This window comes from Chrysochloris asiatica, unplaced genomic scaffold, assembly GCF_000296735.1.
Source record: "Chrysochloris asiatica unplaced genomic scaffold, ChrAsi1.0 scaffold00002, whole genome shotgun sequence".
NCBI lineage: Eukaryota > Metazoa > Chordata > Mammalia > Afrosoricida > Chrysochloridae > Chrysochloris > Chrysochloris asiatica.
In genome coordinates this window covers 44887137-44904101 of record NW_006408520.1, presented here as the reverse complement: position 1 = coordinate 44904101, position 16965 = coordinate 44887137, and the positions used below count along the sequence as shown (strand labels likewise).

Here is a 16965-nt window from a genome sequence, read left to right as displayed (position 1 = left end):
TAATGACTTTTTGCTTTCTTCCTTTATGATGTTCTTGATGTCATCCCACAACTCTTCTGGTCTTTGGTCTTTAGTGTTTAATGTATCAAATCTGTTCTCAGATGATCTCTAAATTCAGGTGGCCTTCATGATAGAAATGATGCTGGAGATTGCATGATAGAATTCTGCCAAAATCAATGATATGTTCATTTAAAATATCTTCTTTAGACAGTGAAAGATATGATTATACACATGGACCTAGCCAGATGGAATACACAGAAATCAAATTAAACATCTATGGGAAGAGATGATGGAAAAGTCAATATCATTAGTCAAAGCAAGGCCAGGGGCAGATTCTGGAACAGACCATCAATTGCTCATATGAAAATTCAAACTGAAGCTGAAGACAACAAAACAAGTTCATGAGAGCCAAAATATGACCTTGAATATATCCCACCTGAATTTAGAGATCATCTGAAGAACAGATTTGATACCATACTTTATAACATGTTAATTAATTTTTCCTATGTGAAACAGAAATACCACAACATCAGTATAACTAAATAGGTGATTTTTCCATGTACCAGGAAGTTCTGAGGTGGGCTGTTAGGGCTAGCATGGACGTTCCCTGAGATCACTTAAGGTTAGGGATCATCCTGACTTTCTCTTCTGAGATCCTCAGTATGGAGTCTTTATCATTCTGCTCTGAAGACATTTACTCTGAGCAATGTCAGTGTTCCAAGAAATAGGAAAGATGAGATAAAAAAGTCACATTAATCTTCTTCTTCTTTTTTTTAATCCAGGGAAAACTGGTTTTCTAACATTCTAAGAAGTCCCATTTATTATTTTTTAATTATCCATAATGAGTCACATGGCTACTCTAGCTTCAAGGAAGTTTTAGAAAGTGAACTTTTTTTTATTTGGTGAATTTTGTTTTATTTCCAAACATGGATGGGGAATATGAATCTAAGTAATACCTGTCACAGATTCTTTAGGATATTTATAATTAAAAATATACAATGTTTGTAAATAAACACTTTGTACTTGTTCAGCTCTGAAGTTATAGTGGCACTCAGAGATTTTTTTTTTTTTTTTGCCCTAAAGGAAATTGTAGTAATCAACAGGAAAAAATTCAAGCATTGACTTTCACTAGTAAAGGATTATATGGACAAAATATTGAATGATGTAGAAAGCTCCAAAAGAAATTGGAAGGAATACATAGTCACTGTACCAAAAAGAAATGGTCAGTGATCAACTATTTCAAGACGTAGCATATGATCAAGAGCATTGGTACTAAAAGAAGAACTTCAAGGTACACTAAAGACATTGGCGAAGAACAAGGCTCCATGAATTGATGGAATAAATTTGAAATCTTTCAACAAACTGATGTAGTACAGGAGGCACTACTCATCTATAACAAGAAATTTAGAAGACAGGTACCTGGCCAACAAATTGGAAGAGATCAAAATTTTTGTGCCCATTCCAAAGAGGAGTGATCCAACAGAATGCAGAAGTCTTTAGACAATATCATCAATATCATATGCAAGTGAAATTATGTTAAGGATAATTCAAAACTACATTGATAAGGAACTGCCAGATATTCAAGCCTGATTTAGAAGAGGATGAGGAACAAGGGAGTCATTGCTGATGTTAGATGGATCATGACTGAAAGCAGCAAATAACAGAAAAATATTTATCTGTGTTTTATTAATTATGCAAAGGATTTTGACTGTATGGATCATGACACACAGAATGAGTGTGCCCATGAAGAGCCTGTACATAGACCAAGAGGTAGTAATTTGAACAGAACAAGGGGACAGCATATGGTTTAAATACAGAAAGGTTTGAGCCATAGTTATATTCTTTCACCATATGTATTCAATCTGTATACTGAGCAAATATCTGAGATGGTGAATTATATGATGAAAAACATGACATCAGGATTGGATAAGACTCATTAACATATATCATAACCTGTGATATTCAGATGATACAACTTTGCTTGCTGAAAGCGAAGAGGACTTAAAATATTCATGAAAATTAAAAACCACAACCTTTGGTTTGGTTATATCTCAATGTTAAAAAACAAAAATCCTCACCACTAGGCCAATAAATAACATCTTGATAAATGGAGAAAAGACTGAAATTGTCAAAGACTTTATTTTGCTTGGATCCACCATCAAAACTCATGGAAGTAGCAGTCAGGAAATCAAGGGATGAATACTCAAGAGCAAAGAATCAGTTTGAGAACTAAGATGTGGCTGACCCAAGCCATGGTATTTTCAATAGCTTCATATGCATGCAAAAGTTGGGCAATGAATAAGAAAGGCAAACCAAGAATAATGCATTTTAGTTATGGTGTTGGAGAAGAATATTGAAGTACCATGGACTTCCAGAAGAGCAAACAGGTCTGTTGGAAGAACAACCAGAATGTTATGAGTTGAAACCAGAGTCAGTTCTGACTTATAGAAACCCTGTAAAAGTTTCTGAGGGGTGGCTAATGGGTTTGAACTACCAGCCTTGAAGTTCAAAGGGACATTTTGGTCCAGTGATTTTCCTTTGCTGGTAGCCCATAACAAATAGGGAGAAGCAACCACATCTTCAAAGAGGTTAAGTTAATTTAGATTGTCACATGAAGTGAAAGAAAGAGTGAACATTTTTCCCATTCTCTCTCCAACAGTGGCTAAAAAATATTCTTGGTGTATTTGTTAAAATAATAGGTGATAATCAATATCACCATGATAATTTACATTTCTGTGGGTATTAATGAGCTATAGTACATTTTGTATATGTATTGACCATTTGTATCTTCTGAAAATTACATATTCATGTCCTTTACTCAATTTTCAAATTTTTTTTTGCTATGAACTTGAGCAATATTTAGAGATTAATAATATTAAAGTTCTACCTAATGTATCTGCTTTTTAATGGCTATCTTTACTACCATTGCAAACCTCTTGAAATTAGAGATCTGTCTGTATCTTCATTATTATGTTTAGTTATAGAATGGCTGGTTATTCAGTTCGTGCTCATAATATTTTTTGTTAATTTGTTACTTTATGTTTACTTTTCAGTTTAATTCCATAAAGTCAATCACACCAAGCCATCTAAATTACATTGACTCCCCATTGCTGAAGGATAGAATTCATTGTGTGGCATTTGTGTTGGATATCAACTCTGTTGAAAAGCTCTCTCATGAGATCATGATAAATATCAAAAGAATTAGAAGGATGTTAATAAAGTGTGGTGAGTTTCATTCCACTTTGCTACTAAAGTTTAATTAATCTGTGTTGTATAATGGTTTTGAGTGGGGCAAGGAACTTACATTTTCCATTGAGTCTTTCCTGGCCCACCAGCATTAATTCAATTTGAGAACTCATTAACTGTATGACCTTACACAAGTAACTTAAACTCTCTGTACCTTAATTCCTAATATGCATAATTAGTTTAATAATAGTATCTACTCCAGAGATTTATTCTATGGGTTCAACAAATCAATAGATGTGAAAAGTTTGGTAAAGTTCGCTCAGATATAGCTACCTGATATCCCTCAATCATATCACACATTTGTTGATCAAATATGTCCCAGAATTTTCCTTAAAAGAATAGTAAGACAAAAACTACATTTCACTAAAGAAAATGAAGCAGAAAGATGAGATATTTGGTAGGGAGAGTTAGCCTTAAAGCTTTAGAGAGTGTAAATAGAAGTTAAAGTTTTTCATTTTAGCTTTTCTTGGTTTTATTATTAATTTTATTTGGGAAAGAACCAGTTAATCACAATTTTGATTGGAGTTTCTAAACAGAGAGTCATTGACTTACCTGTTCACTGAAATTTAAAATCTTGCAGTAGTAGGCACTTGCTAGTTCTGCAAATTGGAGCAGGTTATTTATGATGCTTTGGCACATGCTATCCTTCTTGATAACCTCTTTTCCCTCATCATTTTTATTAGAGCCCATTGGCTTTTTCTATCGTCTCCATCAAAGCGCTATTATTTGTGTAGGATGTGAAATCAAGCATTAATGGTGGTGGTGGTGCTGTGGTGTGCCGTGGAGGCAATTCTGACTCATAATGATCCTGTGTAAGGCTTTGAAGGCTGTAAATCTTTGTTGCTGTGGTTGTTGTTATTGCTGTTGCTGTTATGTGCCATCGAGTCAGTACCGACCCATAGTGACCTTATGCACAACAGAACGATAATTAAAATATAATAAAATATATACCCTTTTTAATGTAGAGTTCATTGAGTTTTTACTAATGTATGTACATACAACCACCACCCAATCAAGAGTAAATACTTTCACCAACACAATCAAGATCTAGAATATTTCCATCATTCTCAAAAATTTCCTTCTGCCCTTTTAAAATTAGTCCACTCAGGACACCACTCATCATTTTTCTTTTTCTTACATTAAATTAGTTTGATTTTTTTCTAGAGTTTCATATAAATATCATTATGTAATATGTATTCTTTTCATCTGGCCTTTTTCTCTCAGCAAGATATTTTTGAGATCTTCTGTGTTTTTGTTGTGTTTAAATAGTGGTCTATGATGTTAATTTACCACAAACTGTTGTCCATTTCATCTATTTATGGACATTTGGATTGGTACTAGTTTTGGACTGTTATCTCATATGCAAATTCGAACTGAAGCTGAAGAAAATGAAAACAAACAAGTCCACGAGAGCCAAAATATGATCTTGAATATATCCCACCTGAATTTAGAGATTACATGAAGAACAGATTTGATACATTAAACACTAAAGACCGAAGACTAAAAGAGTTGTGGAATGACATCAAGAACATCATAAAGGAAGAAAGCAAAAAGTCATTAAGAAGACAAGAAGGAAGGAAAAGATCACAATGGATGTCAGAAGAGACACTGAAACTTGCTCTCCAGCATAGAGATACCGAAGAAAATGGAAGAAGTAAGGAGGAAAAAGAGATGAACAGAAAATTTCAAAGGTCAGCTCCAGATGATAAAGTCAAATATTATAAGAAAATGTGCAAAGACCCAAAAAAGGAAGAATACGCCTATCATTTCACAAGCTGGGGGAACTGAAGAAAAAATTCAAGCCTTGACTTTCATCATTGAAGGATTCTCTGGACAAATTATTGAATGTTGCAGAAATCAAAAGAAGATGGGAAGAATACACAGAGTCACTATACCAAAAGGAAATGGTTAATGTTTAACCATTTCAAGAGGTAGCATATGATCAAGAGCCGCTGATACTAAAGGAAGAAATCCAAGATGCATTGAAGAAATTGGAAAAGAACAAGGCTCCAGGAATTGATGGAATAAAAATTGAAATCTTTCAACAAAGTGAGGTAGCACTGGAGGCACTCACTCATCTATGCCAAGAAATTTGGAAGACAACTATCTGGCCGACTGATTGGAAGAAATCTGTATTTGTGCCCATTCCAAAAAGAGGTGACCCAACCGAATGTGGAAATCATCGGACAATCTCTTTGATATCCCACGAGTAAAGTTTTACTAAAGTTAATACAGAAATGGTTACAGGCATACATTGACAAAGAACTTCCAGAGGTTCAAGCCAAATTCAGAAGAGGCTGTGGAATGAGGGATATCAATGCTGACGTCCCATAGATCTTGGCTGAAAGTAGAAAATACCAGAAAGATGTTTACCTGTGCTTTATTGACTACACAAAGGCTTTTAGTTGTGTGGATCATGAAATACTATGGACAACAGTACACAGTATGAGTATTCCCTAACACTTAATTGTGCTCATGAGGAATCTGTTCATAGACCGAGATGCAGTTGTTCAAAGAGAATATGGGAACATTGAATGGTTTAAAATTAAGAAAAGTGTGCAACAGGGTTGTATTCTTTCACCCTGAATTATGAGCAAATAATCTGAAAACCTGGGTTATATGAAGGAAAACATGTCATCAGGATTGGAGGAAGACTCATTAACAATCTGCGATATGCAGATGATACAACATTGCCTGCTGAAAGTGAAGAGGACTTAAAATATTCACTGATGAAGACCAAAGACCACAACCATTGGTATGGATTCCCTCTCAATGTAAAGAAAGCTAAAATCCTCACCCCTTGACAATAAACAACATTCTTATCAATGGAGAAAAGATTGAAGTTGTCAAGGACTTCATTCTTCAACACTCATGGAAACAGCAGTCAAGAAATCAAATGAAGTGTTACAATAGGCAAATCTGCTGCACAAGACCGTTTTAAAGTGTTGAAGAGCAAAGATGTCATCTTGAGGACTAAGGTGCGCCTGACCCAAGCCATGGTGTTTTCAATAACCTCATATGCACGCGAACGCTGGGCAGTGAATAAGGAAGACTGTAGAAGAATTGATGCTTTTTGAGTTATGGTGGTGGAGGAGAATATTGAAAGTGCCATGGGCTGCCAAAAGAACCAACAGATCTGTGTTGGAAGAAGTGCAGCCTGAGTGTTCCTTGGAGGCCAAGATGGCCAAATTTTGTCTCTCATACTTTGGAAATATTGTCAGGAGGGACCTCTCCCTGGAGAAGGATATCATGTTTGGTAAGGTGGAGAAAAGGAGGAAGACCCCCACCCCCACCCCAGTGTGATGGATTGGCAAAGTAGCAGCATTAATGGGCTCATTTATGGTAACAACTGTGAGGTTGGCCCAGGACTGAGCAGTGCTTCATTCTGTTGTACATAGGGTCATTATGAGTTGGTAGTGACTCTATGGCACCTAATAACAACAACATGAACATTTGTTTAAAAGTTACTGTGTGAACTTATGCTTTCATTTATCTTGGGTAAATAACCTGGAAATAAGACAGTTGATTTGTATTGTAGGAGTATACTTACTTTTGTAACAATTCCCCATAGTAGCTGTACTATTTTGCATATCCATTAGCAATGTATTAGTTGCTTTGTATCATCAACACTTGTCTAACTTTATTTTTGCTCTTCTAATGGATATGCAATGCGATCACACAGTGATTTTAATTTCCATTTACTTTGTGACTAAAGACTCTGATTTATGTGCCATTTTAAAAAAAGTTTTTATTGTGAATTGAATGATAATTTACATGAGAGTACATCAGTTTTACACTCATCATTTCATTGCAATGATTACAATCTCCTCCAGTATTTGCTTCTATTCCCTCTGGATTTTTTTGGAGGTGGGGGAGTTGGGGAAGGTGGACACAAAAACACTCATGAATATATATAATAATTTAAATAACCAAAGGGCATATTCTGCAAACCTGCCTCCTGGCCACCGGCACACAGCCTTTCTCTTTTCATAAGTGTAGAATCCTCAGTTGCTCTATCTCCCCATGCCCTCATCTCTGGCTCCATCTATGTTGTCATTGTTTCTCTGGGTATGGTTCCAGTTTCCCTCATGGTCTTCTCCCTTGATGGTCTTAGGGTCCTCTGTTCCTGGAATGTAAGATTAAGTATTCCCCCTTTTTGTTATAAAACCTCTGCTTTTACAGTTATGACACTCACAATTAGTCATGATAACAATTCACTATTGAATCATAGGAATATTATCTCCATCTCTTTGCAACAGACATGTCTACACAAGATGAAAACTATTCAGTGGGGTTTCTACCTTCCTCAGCACACTCGGAATCTAAATTCCCTCTTGAAAACTTGTAATCCAGTCACTTCATGTATTTATAGCCCCCTCCCTCCATTTAAGGTAGCCGATGTTTAAGTTGCCTCGTCCTATCAACCCTGTATACAGAGGGAATAGGATTGATACTTGGTATAAAGACTCCTTCCCTCTCAGTTGGTATTTTGACCTACAACATCCATAAGTATAGGACAAGTTCATCAAATTGTAACAATTTACACTTGTTTCCTTTATCAATTAATTTTTAAAAATTTTTTATTATATCTTCCTCTGGTCTAGTTCTGATAATCAAGCCATTGAGGCTAGGCCGAATGGGTACTATCTACAAGTATGGGCATTCTTCACCATCACAAATCTTTACCGGAGCAGAAAGCTTCATTTATTTCTTGTGGAGACCTGGTAGACTCAAACTGCTGACTTTTCAGCTAGCAGACCAACATGCAACCAACTATACTACCAGGATTCCTTCAAACAGCAACTGTTGCTGCTAATTGCAGTTGAGTCAGTCTGATCCATAGCGACCTAGTATAGTTTCCAAGGAGCAAGTAGTGAGTTTGTACCGCTGATCTTATGGTTCACACTGACCTTGCAGTCATATGCTTATCCTACAGCACTACACCATGACTACTCAAAGAGCAATTTTGTTGTTGTTAGGTGCCATCGAGTCGGTACCAACTCATAGCAACCTATGCACAGCAGAACAAAACACTGCCCAGATCTGGGCCAACATCACAATTGTTGTCACACTTGAGCCCATTGATGCTGCCACTTGGCCAATCCATCTCATTGGGGGTCTTCCTCTTTTCTCTGACTCTCCACCCTACCAAACCTGATAGCCTTCTCCAGGAACTGGTCCCTCCTGAAAATATGTCCAAAGTACAAGAGACGAAATTTGGCCTTCCTGGCCTCCATGGAGCACTCTGGCTGCACTTCTTCCGACACACGTCTGTTGGTTCTTTTGGCGGCCCATGACATTTTCCATACTCTCCTCCAACACCATAATTCAAAAGCATCAATTCTTCTACAGTCTTCCTTATTCACTATCCAGCTTTTGCATGCATATGAGGTTATTGAAAAACAACATGCCTTGGGTCAGGCACACCTTAGTCCTCAAGCTGACATCTTTGCTCTTCAACACTTTAAAACGGTCTTGTGCAGCAGATTTACCTAATGCAATATGTCGTTTGATTTCTTGACTACTGTTTCCATGAGTCTTGATTGTTGATCCAAGAAGGATGAAGTCCTTGACAACTTCAATCTTTTTTCCATTGATAAGAACTTTGTTTATTCAAAGAGCAATAGTGTGGCAAAAATGTTTGCAAACTCTTCCCAGATACTCTTTCATTTGAAGGTTCATTTTTTAAATGTAAGGCGATGAAGAGCCTTTCCATGTCAAAGGAATTTAAGGAATCAGTTCTGTTTTTTTGTTTGTTTGTTTGTTTGTTTAGGGGGTAGAAGTCATTGTTAATGCTGTTGAATTGGTTCAGACTCCCAAATATTTGAAATTACTTCATAGATAGCCTATTAAATTATCATTCGTTGTTGCCATTGAGTTACCTATGATTCGTGGCAACCTTATATGTGCTGTTATTTGTTAAGTGCCATCAAGACAGTTCTGACTCAGAGCCACCCTGTATAAGGTTTCCAAGGAGCCGCTGCTGGGTTTGAACTGCCAATCTTGTGTTTAGAAGTACAGTGTTTATCCTACAGCACCACACCAGGACAAAATCTGGCTTGGTGCTGTTCAATTACATATTTGGTAATTAATTAGTGGAGGAATACTGATGCTGTCTAAAACCCATCTATCTGTTTGACATAGGTTTGTTACATGTGGTTTTGCTCACTCCAGTGGATGCTCTGGATCAGATTACTAAAGCTGACCTTATAGACCCATACAGATGTATGCCTGTGAAGCTCAAGGTAATGAAACAATATTTATTTGGATATATCATCATAATCATTTTGTATATTGTGTATTAATATTAAAATAGACACCTATATACAGATTTTAAGAATAATTAACCCAGTTACATGGGTAATTAAAGCTTATTCTCAAAAATTAAAAATGAATATATATTCATCTTATACTGACCCAGATAACTCAGTTCATTAAAATTTAAGTCAACTTAGTTCAATACAATACAGAATTATTAATTACCTTCAACATTGGTAGCTATTGTGTGATACTCTTTAGTTAGATATATGGATACATAAAGTAATTCTTACACTCAAACACTTTCAATTATATAGGTGAGAGTGAGGTGATGGAGGAATGGACTAAGAAAAATTTGACAAATGTATATGATATGATTGAGTATGCTAAATATTATGTTGTTGTTGTTGTTAAATATTATGAAGTAGCCCAAAATAGAGTGCTTTTAAAAGTTTTTGTTATTTTTGTCAAGTGCTGTGGAGTTGGCTCTGACTCATAGCAACCCTGAATAGAGTTTCTGAGGTTATAAATCTTTGTGGTAGCAAAATGATTCATCTTTCTCCCGAGGAGCAGCTGGTGGGCTTGAAAGACCAATCTTAGAGCTCACAGAACAATATTTACCTTATATAGTCACTGCAACTATCAACACTGATGGAAACAGCAGTCAAGAAATGAAACGATGTATTGCATTAGGCAAATCTGCTGCACAAGACCATTTTAAAGTGTTGAAGAGCAAAGATGTCAGCTTGAGGACTAATATGCACCTGACCTAAGCAATAGTATTTTCAATAACCTCATATGCATGTGAAAGCTGGAAAGTGAATAAGGAAGACCATAGAAGAATTGATGCCTTTGAGTTGTGGTGTTGGAGGAGAATATTGAAAGTGCCATGGGCTACCAAAAGAACCAACAGATCCATTTTGGAAGAAGTGCAGCTACAGTGCTCCTTAGAGACCAAGATGGCCAAACTTCGTCCCTCAAACTTCGGACATATTTTCAGGAGGGAGTAGTCACTGGAGAAGGATATCAGGTTTGGGAAAGTGGAGGGTCAGAGAAAAAGAGGAAACCCCCAATAAGATGGATTGGCTAAGTGGCAGCATTGATGGACTCAAGCGTGGCAACAGTAGTGAGGTTGGCCTAGGATAGGGCAGTGTTTTGTTCTGCTGGGCACATAAGGTCGCTATGAGTCAGTACCAACTCGATGGCACCTAACAACAAAAACAACAATGTTTTAAAAATCTAGAGGAGGAAAATATTGTGTTAATGGGAATGAGCAAATATTTCATTGCTGGGTAGTACTAAGAAATGGCTTTTAGGAAGAATTTCTTAAGAAAATCGTTTTGCTTTATGAGGGACTGGGCCCTTGTAAGGGGTGACAAAATGACAACAAAGAAACATTTGCAGAAGACTTTGCTTAATTAGGTGCATTATGGGAATCATAGGATTTTTTTTTTGAAAGAGATATGATGTGGTCAAAATTAAGCTTCATAAATATTAATCTGCCACTAGTGTGCACATAGATTGGCCTTAAAAGGAATCCAGAGGAGGCATATAACAGGTTATGTTGTTGTTAAGTGTCTTTGAGTCAGTTCCAACTCATAGCCACCCTGTATAGTGTTTCCAAGGAATGGCTGGTAGGGGATTTGAACCCATGAATCTGTGGTTAGCAGTTCAGTTCTTGTCCTACAGCACCACACTAGGACTTCATACAACAGATATTGTTGATAAATGCCATGGAATTGGTTCCAATGAATAGTGGACCTGTATAGAGTTTCCAAGGAGTGGCTGGTGGGTTTGAACCACCAACCTTATGGTTACCAGTCTAAAGCTATCCTACAGTGCCACACATTGCTATGTATGATGCTGTTGTTAAGTGATGTTAAGGGCCGCTGAGTGTATATGGCTTCTGAGGAATGGGTTTGAACTATTAATGTTGTGGTTCCCAGTCCAGTGCTGATCCTACAGCATCCCACCAGGAGTCCTATACAGCAGATGTTGCTGTTGTTGATAGGTGCTGTTGAGTTGGTTCTGACTCATAGTGGCCCTGTATAGGGCTTCCAAGGAGCAGCTGGTAGGTTTGAACTGCTGACCTTGTGGCTCACAGTCCAGTGCTGATCCTACAGTGCCACATCAAGAGTCCATGCAACAAACAGGAGAATGTAATTATAGTTAATATTTCTTGAGCACTAGATCATTTTATTTAATCGTTATAAGAACTCTGTGAGATGAGGGCTTCTACTACTACATTTTGCAGATAAGTAGAGAAAAACACACATAGTTTAAGTCATTGTCAATACTTATACAGCTAAAAAGTGACAGAGCCAATGTTTTGAACCCAGGCAATCTGGCTTCAGAGATAAATTTGTTTAAGTAAGGATGGAGTCCCTGGGTGGTGTAAACATTTAACATGATTGAGTGCTATCTAGCATGCTGGATAAAGTTAAAGTCCATAAAGGTTAAAGTCCACCAAGAAGTGCCTCAAAAGGTAAACAATCTACTTCTAAAAACCAACTATTTAAAGCCCTATGGAAGACAGTTCTCGTCTGACACATATGGGCTCATCACTTGTTACAATCAACTCAACTATAACTGGGTTTTTTATTCTTGTTGTTTTGTTTTTTAAACCTTAAGCTTGTCTAGTGCAAGCCATTAATTCTAAGAAAAACTTTTAAAAGAAAGCTGAGGAAAACTCTGAACTCTAGTGCAATTTTCTTAAAATAACTTCATTTCTATATAATTCCATTTTTATATAAACTACCATAACATTACAATTTTTATGGCTCTCATCATTACATTTGCATAAAATAGTATTTTTCATAGTTTAAATATTTATTGATGTTAATCTCTGTATTGCAGCTAGAGGCAGTTCACAGAGAACTTGGATTTCCTCTTTCTGACATATTTGTGGTTAGTAATTATACTGAAGAGTGGGAGCTGGACATTGCAAAGGATTTTCTGATCCTCTCTGCTCTGAAGCACATACTGTTAGCTGCAGATGCCTTCTTAGAAGATTTGCCTCCTGAGGAAACAGGTAGGTACATTTGATGGTGTAGAACCTTGGAGGTGACAGTCATTTGGTTACTTCCTGCCTGGATCTCTTGGGTGCCTGGCAGTTTCCTGTTTCTGTGAGTCATTGCTTTGTGTTGTCTTATACTTCAACTCATTGGTAGATTGGGGTTTGTGCCCTCACATTTTCTATTCTCTAGAGTATATACTTGCTGTTATTGTTGTTAAGTGTCGTCAAGTCAGTTCTGACACATAGTGTCCTTGTATAGGGCTTCTGAGGAGCAGTTGGTGAGCTTGAACTGCCAAACTTGTGACTCAAACCAACTTTGCAACCCAGTGCATTAACCTGTAGTACCACACCAGGGTTCCCTTGTGGTAAGGTGCCATCAAGATGGTTGCTTCTGATTCATAATGACCCTATGCTCAACAGAACAAAACACTTTCCAGTTCTATGCCATCCTCACAATTGTTGTTATGCATGAGCCGATTGTTGTTGCCATTGTGTCAATCCATCTTATTGGGGGTCTTCTTTTTTGTTGACTCTCACTTTAGCAAGTATATTGTCCTTGTCCAGGAAATGTTCATTCCTGATACTATGTATGAAGTATGAGAGACAAAGTTTCACCATCCTGGCTTCCAAGGAGTGTTCTGGCAGTATTTCTCCCAACACAGATAAATTTGTACTTCTAGCAGTCCATGGTACTTTCAATCTTTTTACCAGCATTATAACTCAAATACATCACTCTATGCTCTGCCTTATTCACTGTCCAACCTTAACATGCATATGAGGGTATTGAAAATACCATGGCTTGAATCAGGTGTACCTTACTCCTCAAACTGATATCTTTGTTCTTGAACACTTCAGAGAGCTTTTGTGCAGCAGATTTCCCTATAGGATTTAATTCTCTTCAGTTTTCTCTTGTTTCCAGAAGAGATTTTAAAGCGAACCTCTATCATCCCTAACATATGAACATTGGGTGTGCAATCTGCATATCACAGGTTGTTGATGAGTCTTCCTCCAATCTTGATGCCATGTTCTTCTTCAGATAATCCAGTTTCTCAGAGGTCTTTGTACAGATTCTTCATGAGCACAATTTAATGTTATGGAGTCCCATTACTTTCCATGTTATCCATAATTTGTTATTATTCATACAGTTGAGTGTCTTTGTATAGTCTTAAAAACACAAGTAAACCTCTTTCTGGTTTTCTCTGCTTCTAGCCAAGATCCATCTGAAATCAGCAATGATATCCCTTGTTCTATGTCCTCTTCTGAATTCTGCTTGAGTTTCTGGAAGCTCCCTGTCAATGTACTGCTACAATCAGTTTTTAATTATTTTCACAAAATTTTATTTGCATGTGATAGTAATGATATTGTTTGATTATGTCCACATTCCATTGCCTCACCTTTCTTTGGAATGGGCGCAGTTATGGTTCTCTTCCAATAGGTTGAATAGATAGCTGTCTTAGTATAGCTAAGACAGCACCTTCATCACTGCATCAGTTTGTTGAATGAAATTTGTATTTCATAAATTCCTGGGACCTAGTTTTCGCCAATGCTGGCAGTGCAGCTTGGACTTCTGCCTTAAATACCACTGGTTCTTGATCATGTTACCCCTTAAAATAGTTGGCAACTTTGTTCTTGGGAAATCAAATTAACATATCTTATCCTTTTCAGTTGCCTTGTATTCTCAAATACTGAGACAATCGTAGACTCCTAGTTTTACAGCCCTGATTCCACTATCTTGGTTACTCAAATCATCTTTTCTTCATTGCTCACATTGCTGTAAGGTTAGCATTGTCTTGGATCGCCTATGTCCTAACATATTCTTTTTACTTCACTTCTGTCCGCTAAGAACATTTAGTTTCTTTTTTCTCAGTGACCAGGAAATGAAACTAATCAAATGTGCACATTGTTTTTCAGAGATCAGAAGAGAGGAAAAACAAAACAAATAGAAGAAAACACTGTGAGCTTATCTTACATTAATAACTTTTATTTCATTATCCAATAATGAAATTGAAAAATGAGAGCGCAGAAGAAAAAAAGAAGTATCTGCAACTGAAAGTGTATATTTTACTTATGTCTAGGACAAAGATGCACATATGCATAAAACCGTAGTATCAGTATCTGTGACAACTAAGAACAGCAGAATGTAGTCTATAAGTGTAAAACACAATAATAATTTCATTTGGATTTATATCATCTATCTGTGGGAAAAATTAATTTCTTCTTATAAAACTCGAGTAGCTTTGATTTATTGAACTCTGATTCATTTTAATCTTATTTTGAAGGTGTGTATGTGTGTTTGTGTACAGGTATAAGAAAGAGAGAGAGAGTTTATGTGCTGTGGGAGAGAGAGATTTTGAAAGAAATGCATTTTAATATGACTTACCAGCACCTCTGGAGTCCTGGTGTGGCACTGTGGGCTAATGAGTCAGACTGCAAAGTCATTTGAACTGCAAGGTCAGTGGTTCAAGCTCACCAGCTGCTCCTTGGAAACCCTATACAGAGTTGCTATGGGTTGGAATCGACTCGACAGCACTTACAACAACAGGCAGCATCTCTGGGTTTCACCCACTTTATCTTAATTTTGCCTTCTTATTTTGCTTTGAAACTACTTTTTTAGTCTGTTTGGGTTCCCATATGATGTATTATTCTATAGTCTTACACCTAAATCTATTTTTGTTGAGTATCTCAATACCTTTTCCAGGATGTGATAATTAGTAAGACTCCGTATGACTAACGAAGAAAGGACAATAACATGATTATGCTACCAGTTATTACAATTTTAGTTACTAGTGACAAACTCAGCCTGAATTACATGAATAAAAACCAGGAATATAGTAATTGATCAAATAGTCAAACAATAAGGTGCTAGGATTGAGCTGAACTCAAAGAAAATTAAATCTAGGGACCAAAAGCTTCTGACTCTCTCTTATTTAGCTGAAGCTGGGTTGATTTAGTACCTGAGAAGAGAGTTAATTGGAGGCATAACTGATACTGGGTTGACTGAGTTATAGAGTTTGCATGTTACTGTTGGTAGGTGCCATCAAGTCAGTACAGACTCATAGCGACTTTATGCACATCAGAATGAAAAATGCCCGGTTCTGCGCCATCTTCACAATAGTGGTAAGCTTGAGACCATTGCTGCTGCCACTGTACCAATCCATCTCATTGGGAGATCTTTCTTCTTTGCACTGGCATGCTTTATCAAGTATGATATCCTTTTCCAGGAACTAGTCCTTCTTGATAATATGTCTGAAGTGAGAGAGATGAGTCTCACTGCCCTGGCTTCTAAGAAGCATTCTGGCTGTACTTCTTCCAACATAGACTTGTTTGTTTTTCTGGCAGTACATGGTACTTTCAATACTCTTCTCAAACACCATAACTCAAATGCACCAATTATTCTAAGGTCTTGTTTATTCATTGTCCAAATTTCACATGCATATGAGGCTGTTGACAATACCATAGTTTGCGTCAGGTGCACCTTAGATCTCAAACTGATATCTTTACTTTTGAACACTTTAAAGAGGTCTTGTCCAGGAGACTTGCTTAGTTCAATTTGCCACTTAATTTCTTGTCTGCTGCTTCCATGAATGTTGATGGTGGATCTAGGCAAAATGAAGTCTTTGACAACTTCCAACTTCTTTTCATTTATCATGATGTTATTTATTAGCCAGTGGTAAGGATTTTTGTTTTCTTTACATTGTAGTGCCATTCATATTGAAGACCAAGGTCTTTAATTTTAAGTCCTCTTCATTTTCAGCAAGCAAGGTTGTATCATCTGCAGATCACATGTTATTAATGGGTCTTTCTCCAATCCTGATGTCATGTTCTTCATATAATCTAGTTTCTTGGGTTGTTTTCTCACTATACAGATAGAATAAATACAGTGGAAGAATACAACCCTAGAGCACACAACTTTCATGATTTTGAACCTTTCAGTATCCCCTTATTTTGTTCAAATGACTGCCTCCTGGTCTATATATAGGTTCTTCATGAGCACAGTGAAGTGGTTCAGGATACTAATTATTCACAATGCTGCTCATAGCTTGTCATTATTGACACAGCTGAAGGCCTTTGCATAGTCAATAAAGCACATGTAAACATGTTTCTGGTATTCTGTTTTCACCCAAGATCCATCTTAAGTTGTCAGTGATATCCCCCTTCTATATCCTTGTCTGAATCTGGCTATTCCCTGTCAATGTACTGTTGCACCCATTTTTTAATTATATTTTGCACACTGTAGGGGGTTGAATAGTGGTCCTCAAAAGATGAGTCTGGCCCAGAATTTCAGAATGTGATCTTACTTGAAACCAGGAATTTTGCTATTATAATTAAGGTAAGAATTTTTAGATGTAATCATTCTGAATAAGTGTGAGACTATATCTAATGACTGGTGTTTATATAAGAAATAGAAAAGAAGAACATAGAAAAAAAGAAGACACAAGATAAAA

General features: G+C 36.8%; 1 protein-coding gene across 1 annotated transcript in view; it reads left to right on the top strand.

Moving 5' to 3' along the window:
• Nucleotides 1-15359, top strand: part of IFI44 (interferon-induced protein 44) — a 24473-nt gene extending 9114 nt beyond the window's left edge. Inside the window, 4 exon segments of the mRNA XM_006831082.1 lie at nt 3054-3225; nt 9391-9491; nt 12361-12535; nt 15301-15359. Of these exon segments, the coding sequence (XP_006831145.1) occupies nt 3054-3225; nt 9391-9491; nt 12361-12535; nt 15301-15359 (507 nt within the window).
• The last annotated feature ends 1606 nt before the right edge of the window (nt 15360-16965 follow it).